Source organism: Triturus cristatus, chromosome 10 (genome assembly GCF_964204655.1).
Source record: "Triturus cristatus chromosome 10, aTriCri1.1, whole genome shotgun sequence".
NCBI classification, from domain to species: Eukaryota; Metazoa; Chordata; class Amphibia; order Caudata; family Salamandridae; genus Triturus; species Triturus cristatus.
The window spans coordinates 325,472,512-325,489,091 of NC_140593.1; the positions used below are offsets into that span (position 1 = coordinate 325,472,512).

General features: G+C 45.7%; 1 protein-coding gene across 1 annotated transcript in view; it reads left to right on the forward strand.

The window, feature by feature from the left end:
- LOC146789395 (macrophage mannose receptor 1-like) overlaps positions 1-16,580 on the forward strand; it is a 742,402-nt gene that overhangs the window by 67,341 nt on the left and 658,481 nt on the right. The window contains exon 5 of the mRNA XM_085631522.1: positions 10,347-10,460. Within this exon, the coding sequence (XP_085487648.1) occupies positions 10,347-10,460 (114 nt within the window). The remainder of the gene's footprint in view (positions 1-10,346; positions 10,461-16,580) is intronic.

The window sequence follows — 16,580 nt, forward strand, 5'->3', positions numbered from 1 at the left end:
TGAATGGCCAAGAAGCATATCTAGTGAACATTAAGAACTATATCGATCATAGAGACTTCCATTGAACAACTTTCCAGCAGGACCCTAGGTGAAAGTGCCACACTATATATAGTGTGTGCTGCACTGAATGCTAGGATGCAAGTCTGCTGTTGTTACAAGTTACGCTAGGCATTTTAAAATTCAGTTCGAATACACATCTGTAGCTTTGTTGTAATTTATATTTGGAGACCGAATGGAAAATGCACAAATGTGTTTTTGTGCTACATGCACAAAAAGCACTTGAACTCAGAATGTGGTGGGCCAACAAAGTGGGGTGAAGGGTTGGAGTTGGGGATCACTAAATTTCTTGGGGTACACGGACAGCTATGGAGAGAGCCGAGCCAGGGATCTGGCTTGGCTCTAAAAGCCCAAGAACGAGCTGAGCCATCAAAAGATGTAAATCAGACAACAAATGTCATGAATAAATACAATACGTACTTCAAAATCAACATTTTTCAGTTTCTCAAATAAAATATACAATTATATCACTGAATTGAGTAACGTTTATTGAAAGTCATCTTTTTAAACATGAAACTGTCACGAATACCCCAGGCCCTGACAACGTTGCCACAAGTTACCCAAAATGTATAATTTTGTCATCTTTTCTATTTATATAACGTATATTATTATTAAATGTAAAGGAAAATTATTGTATATGAATCATTTAAAAGTAAGATTATTTTCAATAAATTCATTTTATCTGGTGTATAATTCATAAAACAAATAGGGATAAACTAAAGCCAATAATAAATATACAACAAAATCTAAAATGATATAGGACAACAGAAGCCAAAAGTCTGCCGCTTAATGAGCCATGCAGTAAAAAGGTTACTAGCTGCAAGAGCCACTATTTCAATTAGTACAAGAGTTAATCCGGCAGAGCAGGTTTCAAGTTTTGAACAACTGTGACTCTTAATAGGGGCAATACAAAGCTTTATGATGGAGTGAGGTATATGGACAAAAGAATACAAAATTGTGCCTCGTCTTTGGTAACACTGATGCAAATTGGGAAGAAGAATTGTCCCATTTTGAGGGGCAAGATACACCTCCTGAATTTAAGAGACAGAGGGCCTGAATCTCAAAAGTAAATTTATGTATGTTTAGGAATTCACAAACTCCGATTTAATAGTAAGTGTACGACTCCAGAGGCTCTGCAGTCACTGCATGTTGAGGCTCTGTAGCTGGAGTGGAGAACTCTGCACATAAAAAGATATGCATGTACTATCTTTTTTTATGTGAGGATTTCTCCACCCCAACTGCGGAGCCACCACAATCATAAGCTTGCTATCAAATTGGAGTTTGTGAATTCCTAAACAAATGTAAACTTACTTAAAATTGAACCTTTATATATTTCTGAATCAGTCCCAGGGTTTTATCAAAAATTGGGGTGAAATTGTCTAAATATAGCTTTAATGTAGGCTTACATTTACGAAGTAAGAATACCCCCATTTTCCACCCAAACATAGCACTTTTTTTGTAATTTTGAAGTGTGATGGGCCATTGGGGCTGAGGGGCCACGGCCCAAACCGTTCCCCTCTCAGAAACAGTGGCTGTCAGGCTGAGCAAAGGTTGACCTAACAGTCACTGTTCATTTTCATGCCAGCCAGCCAGCCAGGAGCTGGACATCTGCTAAATGCTCAGGCTCCTGGCTTCTTGAGCTGACCTTTGCTGGGCTGAGGATGTCACAGCTCCTGTGGGCGTAACCTCCCAAGCTCAGCAAAGTCCTTGATGCCCTCATCCTTGTGACGAGGGAAGCGTCGCTTATTGCCTCGCTCCTGGGCACCTAAGCCCTAAAGCTCCCAGGGTTGAGCGTCAGTCAGTTTCATTGTCACAGAGTGGGGTGGGGTCAGCAATCTCACTGACCCCATCCCACTGTGTGACGTCGTAGTCGACTGCTGCCTTCCCTCATTGGTTCACCTTAGGTCAGCCAATGAGAGAAGGCAGTAGTCCCAACCCTCTTGGGACCTCCGAGGCAGAGATGCAGGTAAGTGTGTTTTATTTTTTATACTGTTTGCTCTGTGCATGTATGAATGTTTGAAAATTTGGCAACGAGTGTTGTGAATGGATGTGTCTGCCTGTTTGTGCGCATGTGTGAATGCATGGCTGGGAGTATGTATGTGTGTATGTGTGTCTCGTCCACCCCCCTCCTAGAATTACCAGCCGCCACAGTGCGATGGAAACATTGGAGCTTATTTATAAGCCCCCTGCATCACCTGTGCGTCACTTTTTGTGACGCTCCGGTGGTGAAGGCATCTGCTCCATATTTACCAGGCAGCACTAAGTCACTTTTTTGCCTAATGGTGCCTTGTAAATATTGTTCCCTTTAACGCACTTTTCTGCATTAAAGGGGCATGCAATGGGTGTTGATGGGGAGTTCCCAGCAACATTCATGGCTTTTTGACACTGCCCCAGATTTATGAGAAATCTTAACTTTAATTCTAAATTGGGAATACGTATTACTAAATTGGAGAGGAATATGGATGGGTGAGTACACCCTTATGGAGGTAAAGAAGAGTTTATGGAGGGACATGCATATACAAACATCCACCCACAAAATAATAATCCCCTTGCTATACACAAACCGCACTTTACAAACTACTATGGACATAAAGGGTTCAAAACAGTTGTAAATGTACTCCAGCCCAGCCTGGGGGAAAATCCAATGCTAGCGATCGCCACTCATTGGCAACAAAATACTATGCATGCGGGGATCAGCCTTGCGGCGGCGTTGCCGCCATGGAAAGGCATGCAGATTTTGCAGTTAGGGGCCTGTTGCGGTCCCCCAGGGTGTTGGGGGGTTTGGGGGGGCACATTGGGGTACCCCCCTGCATTTGTATGCACAGTGTGCAGCCACAGCATTGTGGCGGGCAGTGCTTTGTGCACCGCCTGCCACAATGATGTGGATGGGGGATGCCACCATAGCGGGGGCATCCTAATTGCTGGTGCAGGACCGCCGCACCACTGGCGGCCGGTCCCAGCACCGCAAGGGTGGCGGACAGACGTAAGTCCGCCCGCCATCCTAATAGGCCCCTTAGTTTGATTGTGCTGCAACATTCTTTTTTTTAGCTCTACTTTAGTAATTCTTATTTTCAGCTAATTTAAATTTGTATTTTATATTAACATATTAGTTAAAAAATATATATATATATTAAATGTTATAATATTATTCCCAATGCATTACCATAGACATATCTCTGGCCTTGTGGCACACACATCCGTCTATGGGGCATATTCTCAAGGATTCATCGCCGATTTAGCTGCACTTTTTACGCCATGAAAGTGGCGATAGATTCACAAGCCTGTGCTAATAGCCGACATCATCACTTTACCTGCGATAGCTGCCACTAAAAACATCGCCAAGGCTGACAGCGACAACTAATGGTAATCATATGCAGAGTAGGCGTTCCCGCCCAAAAACTCACGATAACACCACTTCGCGATATTCTCAACGACCAGCCAGATCAACGATGTGGGCCAAAAACAGGTGATAAGGCATGTTAGCAGCAGGGACTTAAGTTAAGACCTGCTTTTTTCTGGTCGTAAGTAGGACGAAAACCTGCAGTAGAAAGGGAGCCCAGCCCAGAGCCACATCTGAAGACCAACAGAAGCCATGGCGCTACTAATCCTGCAGCTTGGAGACCCAAGAGGGCCACAACACCCAGCACCACCACCACCCCCAGGACCAACCCCACCCACAGGACAACCCCCCCTCAGACTACCATGAGGCAGCGTAGAACAAGACATTGGACCTTCCGAAAACGCACCAGCCTCAGAGACTTAAACCCAGAGGATGTCATTGCCACTACAGGCTCAAAAGGAGAACCATCCTCTGCATCCTGACCCACATTACCCACAGGCTGTTGGTACCAACACAGCGGACAACCAACATCCCTCCGCAGACAAAGCTGCTGGCTGTGCTGCAGTTGTTGGCCTCTGGTACCTTTCAACCAACAACTGGAAGAGTCGGAGGAGTCTCACAGCCAGCCCTATCAAAGTTCCTCACACCTGTCTTGGATGCCATCATCAGCTTGATACTCCAGCACCTTCACTTCCCCCACACTGCGCAGGAACAGCTGGAGACCAAGCAAGGCTTTTACGCCATAGCTGGCTTCCCACACATGTTGGGGGCAAATGACTGCACACATGTCCTACTTCTGCCCCCTGCTGACACTTATTACCACAACAGAAAGCAAACGCATTCCATCAATGTGCAGGCAATAGTGGACCACCGGGGACTGTCCACCAGTGTCGTCGCCAACTTCCCAGGCAGTGTGCATGATTCTCACATCTTCCGAAAGTCCATCATCAACCAGCAATTTCAGGATGGCACCTATGGAAATAAACTGCTCGTTGGTAAGTACCAATGGAAAACACCACACACCTCAACTCCACAATCATACAACTCACAACTGTGGGAATGCACACGTAACAAGATCACATAAAACATGCCAAACAACATGCACACCTACCAGACATGACAACACAAGTAACTGTGGTAACAGGGGCCAGACATGTAGACAAACCATCCAAAAAGGCATAGCCCCTCTGCCACACAATTGCAGAATGTGGGGAGAGGTGGGAACCAAGAATGTGCGAAGGAGGCAAGTGACCCATGAATAAGAATGTACACAATGCTAAGTGTGGCGGTGATGTGCAGGACAGTCTTGAGTATGCAGAGCACAGACATGTCCATGTGGACATATACTGCTGGTGTTTGTAGTGTTGTGGACAGTGGACGCAACCATGTTACCTCAGGCAGTGGGGAAGACCTTGGACATGTAGCTATGTTGCCCCCCTCTAAGAGTAAGTGTAGTGGGCTGGGACAGCATACATCAGCCCACCGTAGGAGTTTGAATAAATAGCCCAGGGCTCTGGATGTGGTTCACTTCCGGGATGGCCACCAAAGTAACTACTGCGTGTGTCTCTGTGTCCGCCATATCCTGACCATAGGCCTGCACACACGTGGCCGACCACCTTCAACCTACAAATCTACACTGGCGACAAGGTGGCTACGTCACACGCTACCCGGCGCACATCTTGTCATCGTCTGCATGGGTGTGTCTGCCAGGGCTGCACCCCTCACCCTGCCATGATGCCGCTGCCGTGACCGGTGGTGCCTGCGCAATCCTGTGCGCCTGCTGCACCCCAGCCCACTTGTCCCCAGACCTGTCCGGTGCCCAGTGGTGATTGCGTGCCCCTGTGCACCCAGGCCTCACTGCTCACCTTCCGCCACCGGCGTGTCTCCAAGAAGGCCCACCACGTGCAGGTGCAATCTTCAAGCACGAGGTCCGCGAGCTTGGTAGCCTCCTCAGCCAATTGCTGGCTTCCGCGCAACAGGCCCCCAGAGCACCCAGCAGCACCGCACCACGGAGTTCGGTGTGTGCTGACTGCTCCCTTCGGCCTACACTGCGGTCCAGCAGTCTCAGGCAAACCCATTCCAGTCTGGCCCAACCGGCCTACTGCATCATCGCAGGCTGCACACCCGCTGAGCTCTTCAGGTGGACCTACCTCAGTGCACCGAAAGTCATCGCCACGTGGCTGAAGTCCTGTGCCGAATGCAGTGCCTCCGGTGACAATACCTCTGTGCACCACAAGTCACCGTCCATCCTCCAGGCCAATGCACCATCGCAGGCTGCACACCCACTCAGCTCTTCTGGTGGGCCTACCTCAGTGCACACCAATTCATCGTCCCATGGGGCTACCCCACAAATCTGCCTCCAGCAGCCAACAGCATGTCCTCGGTAATGCCACTGGAGCCCTTCACAGTCACGGGCCACCCCTGTCCCAGGCAGGCCAATGGAAAGCCTGGGTGGAACGTCTGGAGATGTACTCCGAAGTGCACGACATCCCAGCGCCGCGGCGGCGGGCCACGCATAGGCGTCTGAGGAGTGTGAAGAAATGGCCCAGGGCTCTGGGCGTGGTTCAGTTCTGGGCTCACGGCGTGTTTCAGTTCCGGGCTAGCCACAAAAGTAACTATGGCGTGTGTCTCTGTTGTAGTATCGACGCCACCTGGCCCTTAATCGACAATGTTGCAATGTAGCATGCACCCAGAGGGCGTGCTCGTCCAAATGGATAAATAAAAGAGTGCAAGACCACTCGGAGTCTTGGCCCATACATGCCAACTGTTGTGTGTGTATCTTCATTGCCGCAGCATAAGCCAAAGGCCTAGCCTCAATCGCAGCGCAAGTTCATCCAGGCCTGAACACTACATCTGTGTCCGCCCCATCCTTACCATAGGCCTACACACACGTGACCGCCCACCTTCAATGGCCCACATTACAGTACTGTTGTCAGGCTTGCGGACATGCACAGACAGGCATGACAATGGTGTGCCGTAGGAGTGCAAGTGAATCAACCGCGCAGTGCACACAAGTAAATAGGCTCGGGGGAAGGAGGAGCAGCTGTGAGGCTACATAATACACATTGATCCCGCACATTTGCCAGAAGCAATACATGGCAAACATGAATCCCAAAGTCGCACACATCACACGCAAAAAAACCTGTAAGTCTGCCAACACAGCATACAGAACCATCAATTTACACTAATCTCACTTACCTCTCACAGGTGATCAAGGATATGCGCTCTGCCCGTGGATGATGACACGCCTCCGAGCCCTGAACACCCTGGCCCAGAGGCAGTATAATGTGGCCCACAAACGCACTAGGGACATTGTTGAGCGCATATTTGGCATGTTAAAGTCCTGTTTCAGGTGCCTGGACATCACAGGTGGAAGACTCCTGTACAGCCCAGAAATAGTATGCAAGATGATCATTGCATGTTGTGTATTGCACAACATATGTGTGCGCACCAATGCCCCATGGATCCAAGTGCCAGATGCACCGGACGAGGATGAGGAAGATGAGGCAGGTGGACCACACCCCAATGCGGCTGCAGCAGGAATAGCCCAAAGGAACACAATCATTAACAATTTCTTCGCATGAGCACGTCACATTGTGACTGTCCTTAGCAATCATGGAACAGTACAAAATGACAACATGAATAGCATGTGCAAATAAATTCATTGCAACACACATTCCCTGTGTGCATGTCAGTCCTTTGCATTAACACATCACTCTGACAAGTATAAGTGCAACATTAAGTGCTAACAGTCTCACGAATAGCAAATAGATGGTGGGTATGTCAACTCTGTACAGAGAGGCTGTTTAGGGTGTCACATATTTGAAATGCCATTTCAGGGTGTCAAAAGTAGTACGTAATCCCACTCATCAGCGTATCACATATGTACAAAAACATGACATGAAGGCTGTCATTGATGTCCAAAAAAAGACAACAGGGTGTCTTTTGGGGTCAAATATGACATTTTGGGTGTAATTTGGGGTTAAATATGAACCACCATGATGCAGAGATGCACCCTGTGACTCAAGTCCCACAACATGAGCAACATGGATGTAAGGGGGATGATAAGTAAATACAAAACGGTCTGCTATACCTATAATCTTTTGGCTGTTGCATCTAAGTCAATTTTTAAAAAGAAAAGAACCACTCTCTCTAGACCATGCATAAATCATGTTGCAAAACAAATAAAGATGTTTATCCTTTTTTTTAATTTTCAAATTAATTGGAAGTAACTTATCTTATAAGTGAGCAAATTAATATTGCAAAGACAATTTAACGAACAAAGGACAAAATGGTCCTACAAATCAATGATGCCCATGGAAAACCTAAGACATAAAATTGTTCAAACCTCTCATTCATACTCAATCACACCATAATCACCTATAAAACATACATCCTAAAGAGTAAAAAAATGAACAATTTAGAGGCCCAATGTGGTAGGCTAGTCTTATAAGGCGTAAATACACACAAATAGTAAATTGAACATAAATATTATACAATCAAAAATATCCGAATATGGAAAGAAAAATGGAAAAAACAAGGGATTGTTTTTTAAAGATTGTAAGGTCTTGATACATCTGTGTGAAGAACTATTCAGTTCAAGACGCCGGCGCGCGTTTCGGTGTGACACCCCCTTTCCTGGGGTAACACCTTCTTCAGGGCATGAAATTATTCAGATGTGATTTCCATGGGACCAATAAACACAGAGAAAATGTCCTCAGGTTCAGTAGGACAAGTTCAGAATTTCTTGCAGGGGACGTGAGTAGCAATAGAATGAGGCTCGTCCTCTAACGGAGTTAATGGATCTGGGGTCAGCGAGTAAGAAAGTATCTTTAGTGGGTGCTCCTAGACAGGTAAATTGGGATTCTGAGTTTGATATATAGAAGAAAAAACTTGACTCCGCTGCTTGGACAAGACGTAAAGACGACTTCGATATAGTGGGGTGGATGATGAGTGGTATGGAAATCCCTCGAGGTCATAGGAAAGTATCCCGACTCGATACTTTGAAACAAAATGCCACGTAGCTCGGATTGGGTATGTGGATTGGACAATCACGCGGGCTTACCGCGAATTCGTGGACACGTTTCTTGACAAGGTGAACACTCATCTAAACTCGCTCGGACAGCAACGGACTGTTGAAGGTGCTCCTCCCTCAAAGGGACTCTCTCCAAGGAAAGAGAAACGGGGGATGATGTCAGGGGTTGTTTATGCACGTGGATGTGTCAGTGTGTGACCTGCGCCTTTACAGATGTGGTCCACACTCAGTCACCTCAGTGTTGTGGCATGCACCATGTCATGATAATTGGACTGCAGCCATGCTAATCATCATGCAGTGTCACTTGCATTGTCAGTGTGGCTCATGGACCCACAGCTTTTCTGGGTTCAGCACATGTGCATGGGTTTTTTGTGAGATTAGTGATGTGTGGGCATGGCTCCCTCTGGGCACATTGTCGACGGGGACCTACTTGCTGTTTCTATGTGTGCTGTAGTATGCCAAGGAGATCAGATACATGATCCAGAGTCATTGTGGGTGTGCACTGTGCTATACTTAATTGTGCATGTGTGCCATTGTGCCCATCTCCCCCATACCCCCAGTCCCTGGTCGTTACTCACCCTGTTGCTTTTGAGTCAGGTCATGTTGATCAGTGTCCGATCCCCCATCTCCTGCCACTGTCTCCCCACTGATGACTGTGGACACCATTTCCTCCATCTCATCCAGATCCTGCTGTGGCGCTGGACTCCAACCTCCAGTCTGCATTGCTGCTTTCTGGTTGTTAGCGAGTTTCAGCTTGGTTTTGTGCTTCACATTATTCCAGCGCTTCTTGGCACTTCACTGCATTCACCTTGGCCACGATGGACTGCCATATTGCATTTTTAGTTGCCAATGACACAGTGGAGGTGATGAACAGTTGTTGATGGTGTTCTATCACCTCCGTAATCAGGCTCTTGTTTTCCTATGGACTGAATCGCGAGTTCCTCTTCTTCTTCTCCTTGCCCTTTTCCTTCCCCGAGGTCCCTGGCTGGTCCTCCGGGGGGTTGTGGGGTTCTGGTTGGCCTCTGTAGTTGCTCCAGCTTCCACCATGGTGCTTCTTAGTGTTTTTTTTTTGTTTTGTGTTTTCTGCAGCTTTATGGTGATTTTTCATGCCTAAGAGCAAGCCTGCTACTGCTCATCGCTGATATTTTTATCGCTATTGGGCCCATCGCCACTTTTTTCACGTTCGGGTTTCCTTTTTTATCGGCCTCCCAGTAATTTTAATGTGGACATTTGACGCGTTATCGGGAAACTATCGCCTGTTGCCGGCGTGTTAAGAATACGCCGTTAACACAGCGTTAGTTTCCCGGAATAGAATGCGTTATGTAAAATTGCGTTAACCTAGGTTGGCGATAATTATCGCCCATTCTTGAGAATATCCCCCAATGTGAGAAAAGTTACTAATAGTAACTTTTCATTTGTAAATCCTGTTCTACCTGACTCCACCCTCTGATTTGAGGGCAGAAAGAAAAGTAAGTCCATAGTAAATATACACCTAGAATTGGTGAATAGCAAAAAATTGTTTAGTTACAACTAGGTGCAATGGTAAGTTTACATATGAGTGCATCTACACTGTAAATGTACCTTTGTGAAGAGGGCTCAAAGATTTTCACTGCTAAATGCGCTTTGGGATCAGGTCAGAAACCTTACCTTATGTTCAGTCTAAACAACAGACAAAAAGCTCCCTAATTCAAATCAGCACCAGTCATACTTTTCCAAGAGAAGGCTGTAAGAGCAATTAGCATTGCTTTCTCTACCGCTGACTGTCATCTGTGCCCTTTAAACATGCATTTAAAAAATCTTTTTTTTTTACCAACGCATAGATTCATTCAAAGCCTTTTCAGATATATTGACACATAACCTTCTTTATATTGCTATTTTACTGATGTTGTTCTTTTCACATCCTTTATTTTCCAGGACTAACAACCAACTTCGATACCTCTATGTGGATAGGACTAAATAGCTTAAATTCCGCCAGTGGATGGCAGTGGAGTGGAGGAAGTCCATTCAGATACTTAAACTGGGCACCAGGTAGGAGTGATGTAACAATGGTAATAAATCCCCTCGGAGCTTTCACCTGCATTGAATTGTTTCCTTTTCTGAGCCATATTTTAATGTTTAATGACGTGTTCATGCTTTGCATGTGTAATTGTCAGCAGTTTTCCAGCAGTAAATATCTTGTAGTAATGGATAGTGTTTGCATTTATGAGATGTGAATAATATCAGTCATTTTAATTTAGATTTTGATGTAAGTTGTATATTGCATGTTCAGGTTAAATGTAGTGTTTGGCCGCATTTTGCCAAAATATGGCTATGTATCTTTCGATAAAAGCATTTACGAAGTTAAAGTTGGTTTCTTGCAGCTGAGGTTTGCGAAATGCTGAATCACATAGACAAATCGCTTTAGTGCAGAAACCACCATTTTACAAATTGAATTGAAATTGATGATGCTGATACCTTTCCAATTCCTGCTTAATTACATACGCTGGCTTCATAATACGAGAAATAAAAGAAGCAGAAGAATACAGTCAGTTACACATTAAATTGAGATTGTTTTTACGAAGTATATTTATCAAATGTTAAAATACAAACACATTTGTAACCTCAACGCCAGCTGATGTTTCAATTAATTATTGGATATTCCATCGAACCCACATGTTACCCATTTGATACACCCCTAAATAAAGCCCAGGCTTGGTGTATTTAACATGGTTAAAACCTGGGTGTGGGACGTGTAAATCAAAATAATATGTATGGTAGCTCAGTGGGTTCTTGCAAATCAATGTGAATATTACCATTAGAATGAGTAAAAGAACATGCATTTACACAATGTCACAAAACATTTGCAATTCACTGCTGTAAAGTAACATGCAGCACGTGCAGTTGTTATTATTGCAATGCAGCAACTGTATAGTGCATGTTCTGATGTTGGTGTGCCATTGCAGCCCTTTTGGAAGCCCTACGATGTATTTCTAAATGGCTGCATGGTTTACATCAGAGATTAGAGTCCTGCTTGAAAGAGGTATGAGTTTCTGGTAGGTAAGAGGGCTTTGATCAAATACTTTCAATGTTTCAACTGGTGCATGTGCCATCTTCCCAACATGTGTACACGTATGGTAGGAAGCGCATGGTAACACATTTCATTTATTTGACTTAAAGTCATTATCCCCCTATTTACATATTTGTTCTTTAGTGGTTTATACTTAGATGTTAGGTTGCAGATTCATGGTTGGTCTTCTTTCGTGGTCACTGCCAATGAGCCCACACTGATATCCAGCTACACGGCATATCTCTGTGGGGTCCGAGTGTGTGTGTCATCTTCAGTCTAACATCTCTTGATGGAGTAAATGTAGGATGCACTTATTTAGTTAGTGTTATATCTATTTATATTATTTGAGTGTTCAATTTTCATTTTAGTGATAGCCCGGTTTTAATGAATCATTTCGAATGACCTTATGATTGTCTTTTGTGGCAAAAGAATAGTGATTTCCTCGTGGCAAAAGGGCTGAATATCTTGGTCTACTATACCAATTAGTTGTCCAAATCCATAAACTTTTATACAATACTTTCAAAATTTCTTCAGCGAAAAAGATTTAATTTCAGCAATAGTCTACTCACAGAATAAGCGTCTGGATAAATAGGATAATTTAGTTCTGCATCACCATACCTCAAACATAGATATGGCATGCTGCGGTTTATCGCATTCTTGCCCCTTGCCCCTAGGCGATCATGTTGGCAATCATAAGGAAATTCAAAGTGATTCATTAATGATCCTGGACTGTTCAAGGAGTGAAAATTCAGCACGTGAAAAAAGTTTAATACACAAAAGGCTAATTATGATCAAAGAACCTCAGATGTTTAGCTTTTAACTATGCGAACAGGCAACATAGGGAATGAAGGCTTGCTTGCAGATGGAGCTCAACTGCGAACCAAAACTAAAGAAAAATATAATCATTGTGAATTGTGAAGAAATCATCTTGAAAGGCAATTGTAAGGCACATCGGTGGGTTTACTGATAGAATATCGAAGCCCAAAATATCCCCATACACAAATATCGAGACATAAATATCGATGTCAAAAATATCGACATCCTATAATTATAATGGTAAGTATAAAAATATCGAAAAAGTATTGGTGTAAAAAATATAGATATACAAAATATCGATTTTGTCATATATTTAAAAATAATGTTCAATATATTAAAGGATACAATTAACTTAGAAAAAATTATTTGGATTTTAACAAATATAAGAAATACTTTGAATTTAAAAAAATGTAAACATACATATATACAATGTAAAAAAAATATATATATTTTTTTAAACAGTTAATACGCTATTAATTTTAATTTATTTTAAAAAAAAATTAAATATATAAAAATGTACAAATAAATATATCCATATCTATATCACCTACTGGTGGTCGCCAGTATGTAGTTATAGTTAGGACCTATTATCCATAGGAAATCCGTAACATTCTTTTCCCAATAACTTTGGTGCCGGATGACGAATCTTCGCGAAATTTTCAAAACTGGTGGGGCACTCCGGTCAGCTCCTATCCTGAAAGCTTGGGGTGATTCGTCAAGCGGGAGCCGAGAAAAAAGGGGGTCCCAAAACGTGTTTTCTCCATGTTATTTGCAATAGGAAATTTTGGAACAGGCTACAGCCCGAACTGCTGAACGGAATTACACCAAATTTGGCATAAAGGTAGCCCTTGGCTCAGAAAGAGACCTTTTTCTTAAATGGTGTAAATCCGTTCAGTAGTTCCTGAGAAATTAAAAAAATAGAGGGCAAAAAATCAATTTCCCATAGGAATCTTTAGACACGGTTATAGCAAGAACTGCTGAACGGAGTTACACCAAATTTGGTAAAAAGGTACTGCTTGGCTCAGAAAGCGATCTTTTAAAAAATGGTGTAAATCTGTTCAGGAGTTTTTGAGAAATTAAGAAATAAAGATAGTGATATCTATGGCCGCGGGGGATCCGCGCACCCTCCCGATCATGAGCTTCATGCTAATTGGCTGTCAACACTCCAAACCAGGAAGTGTTTGCAGCCATCTTGTGCCTCGGTAGAATCGAGGCACAAGAAAACAGAAAAAAAGGCGCAAAACAAGAAAAGGGGGCAGGGTAGAAACACCCTGAGCCCCTAGGCCTGCTCAGGGGGACCCACAAGGACCCCTAGGGCCAAAAAAAGCACGGCTCACGGCCCCCCGCTGCCCCAGGGACCGCCACCCCCGGGGCTTTAAAAAAAAAAGACATATACCTGTGTGAGGGGGCTCAAGGCCCCCCCACACGCCCCGGGGACCGCCACCTCTCTGGGGCACTAATTATGTAAATTCGGGGGTCCGATACGGACCCCCGAGCCCTGGGGACCACCACCTCCAATGTATTTTGCCAATGTATTGGGAGAGGTACCGCGCGGCCCCCCTCCTGGAGCCTGTGATGGCCTTGAGGACCGCCACCCCCAAGGGCCGGCTCCTGCAGTGTCCCGAGGTGCTGACCCCCAGACACTGCAGTTTGCCTCGCAGCTCCTGCCCTGCCGTAGCAAACTGTGGTTTGGATTTTGGAAGAGAGAGCAGGAAACCTGCTCTCTCTTCCAAAATTCAAACCACATGGCTTTTCCACACGGGGAGCTGCATGTTAGCAGCTCCCCATGTGAAAAAGCAATGCCGGCTCCTGCAGGATGCGGGGAGCCGGCAGGGACTGTGGGGGAATTGGGGCTCCCCCCACAGTCCCCAACGAGGTGGCCAGGCCCCGGGGAATGGGGTCCCCCGGGGCCAGAAGTGTGGCCCCCCACCCCAATAATCATTTAAAAAAATTAATAATGCAAAGGCCGACCCCGGGGGATGGGTCCCCGGGGCCATAATTGACCTGTGGAGGGGGGCCACGCAGCCCCCGCCATAGTAAAAAAAAAAAACATGGCCATGCCCCGGGGGGATGGGGTCCCCGGGGCCCGGAATTAGCCACAGGAGGGGGGACCACATGGTCCCCTTCCCATTAATAAATGTTCTCTTTTTAAAAAATTGGGGGTCAGGCCCTGGGGGATGGGGTCCCCAGGGCCTAAAAAAAAATAAACGCGATTATGCATAGGCCCCGATCCCTCTAAGCAACACTCTACAAACGCGCCCTGTGGCGCGTTTTAAGTTGGGGAACTAATTCCCCGTCAATACTGGGGGTCCTTGGTGGAACAACTAGCCCACCAGGTACTTCCAGTAAGCGCCACAGGGCTGCATTGCAGAGAGGTGGTACAGGCCATGCCCCTTTTTACACCTCTCTGCAACGCAGCTCTGTGGCGTTACTGGAGGTACCTGGTGGGCTAGTTTGCCACCAGGGACACCCAGTATTGAAGGGGAATTAATTCCCCAACTTAAAACGTGCCACAGGGCACGTTTGCAGACTGTTGCTTGGAGGGGGCGGGGCCTGAGGTGACATGTGTGCAAACATGCCCTGTGGCGCGTTTTAGGTTGGGGAATTAATTCCCTTTCAATCCTGAGTGCCCCTGGGGGCCAACTAGCCCATCAGGCACCTCCAAAAAGCACCAGAGGCTTGCGTTGCAGAGAGGTGGTCCAAGCCACGCCCCTTTTTACACCTCTCAGCAACGCAGCTCTGTGGCCCTTACTGGTGGTACCTGGTGGCTTAGTTGGACCCCAGGAACACTGAGGATTCAAGGGGACTTTATCCCCCAAATTAAAATGCACCACGGGGCACGTTTGCACAGTGGTGAAGGGAGGGGGCGGGGCCTGAGGTGAAATGTGCGCAAACACGCCCTGTGGTGCATTTTAAGTTGGGGAATTAATTCCTCTTCAATGCTGAGGTCCTCTGGGGGCCAACTAGCCCACCAGGTACCTCCAATAAGCGCCACAGAGCTGCATTGCAGAGTGTTGAAAAAAGGGGCATGGCCTCTGAACACCTCTCTGCAATGCAGCTCCCTGGCGCATACTGGAGGTACCTGATGGGCTGGTTGGCCCCCAGGGACCCTCAGGATTGAAGAGGAATTAATTCCCCAACATGCCACAGGGTGTGTTTGCACACATGTCACCTCTGGCCCAGCCCCCTTCCTTCACCACTGTGCAAATGCGCCCTCTGGCGAGTTGTAAGTTGGGGAATTAACCATGTTGCGCTCATTGTGCAACTGCATTATGAAATGCACCAGTAACTTCAGCCGGGTGTGTGGCCTGTTGCGTCTCATTTTGTGTCCTCATCTGATTCTCATAGTTGCACCTCACTGTCATCTTGTGTGTGTCCACTGTCCCCTGCTTGCAGTTATTTCCAAAATTTAAAGATTCACGGCTAACTCGTAAAGGTCATTGGTCTCTTTTGGTGCGCAGCCTGCTGACGTTCAGGATATAGAATGGCGTAAGGCATTTTATGCTGGATCAGTTTCTTTTTCACTGCTGCAAATGCTTAGCACCCTTCTTGCACCGCAAGTTTAAAATCAGGGTATAGTGATACTTCACTGTCGTCGTTTTGAAGGTCTCCTTTTTCCCTCACTAGCTGAAGTGCCAGCCCCTGGTCTTGGAAGTTAAAAGTCTGGCAATGATGGAGTGTGGGGTACCCCTGATGGGAGTCAAGTTGCCATGGACCGGTGTGGTGTGCTATTTCCACCACAGACATTGATGAGAAATGTTAGCTGGCTAATAATGTAGACAGTCAATTTTTCACATATGTTTCCATTTTGTCAGTGGTAGCGGTTTCTGAAACACCCACGATACGAGGATTATTTCTTTGGAATTTGACCTCCAGATCCTAGTTTTTGCTTTTAATGAGTGCTAACACCTTTTTCATATTAAGCAGTTTTTCGTTGCCTCTATTCTGAGTATCTTCAATATATGATACACTTTGTTTCCGTTTCCATAAACTGCATGTCTTGCTCATCCAATCTTGAAGTTACGCTGTCTATTCGACAACAAAGAGCATTCATATTCTGGTCTATGGGCTCAAGGTTCTGCTGCATGCTTTGGAGCAGGGTTTTCAAGTCTGACAGCCTTTGTTTCCACCCCTTCCATTTCTTGCTCCTGGTCTAGTGGCTGCACACAGCAGACCCTCTTGGTCTCTAATGCAAGCTGCACCTGTTTGGGGTCATTTGTTTTCCCTCTGTCACCCAGCAAGGTTTAGTACAATGAGTTTGTGGTCATCGTAATACATTGATACCT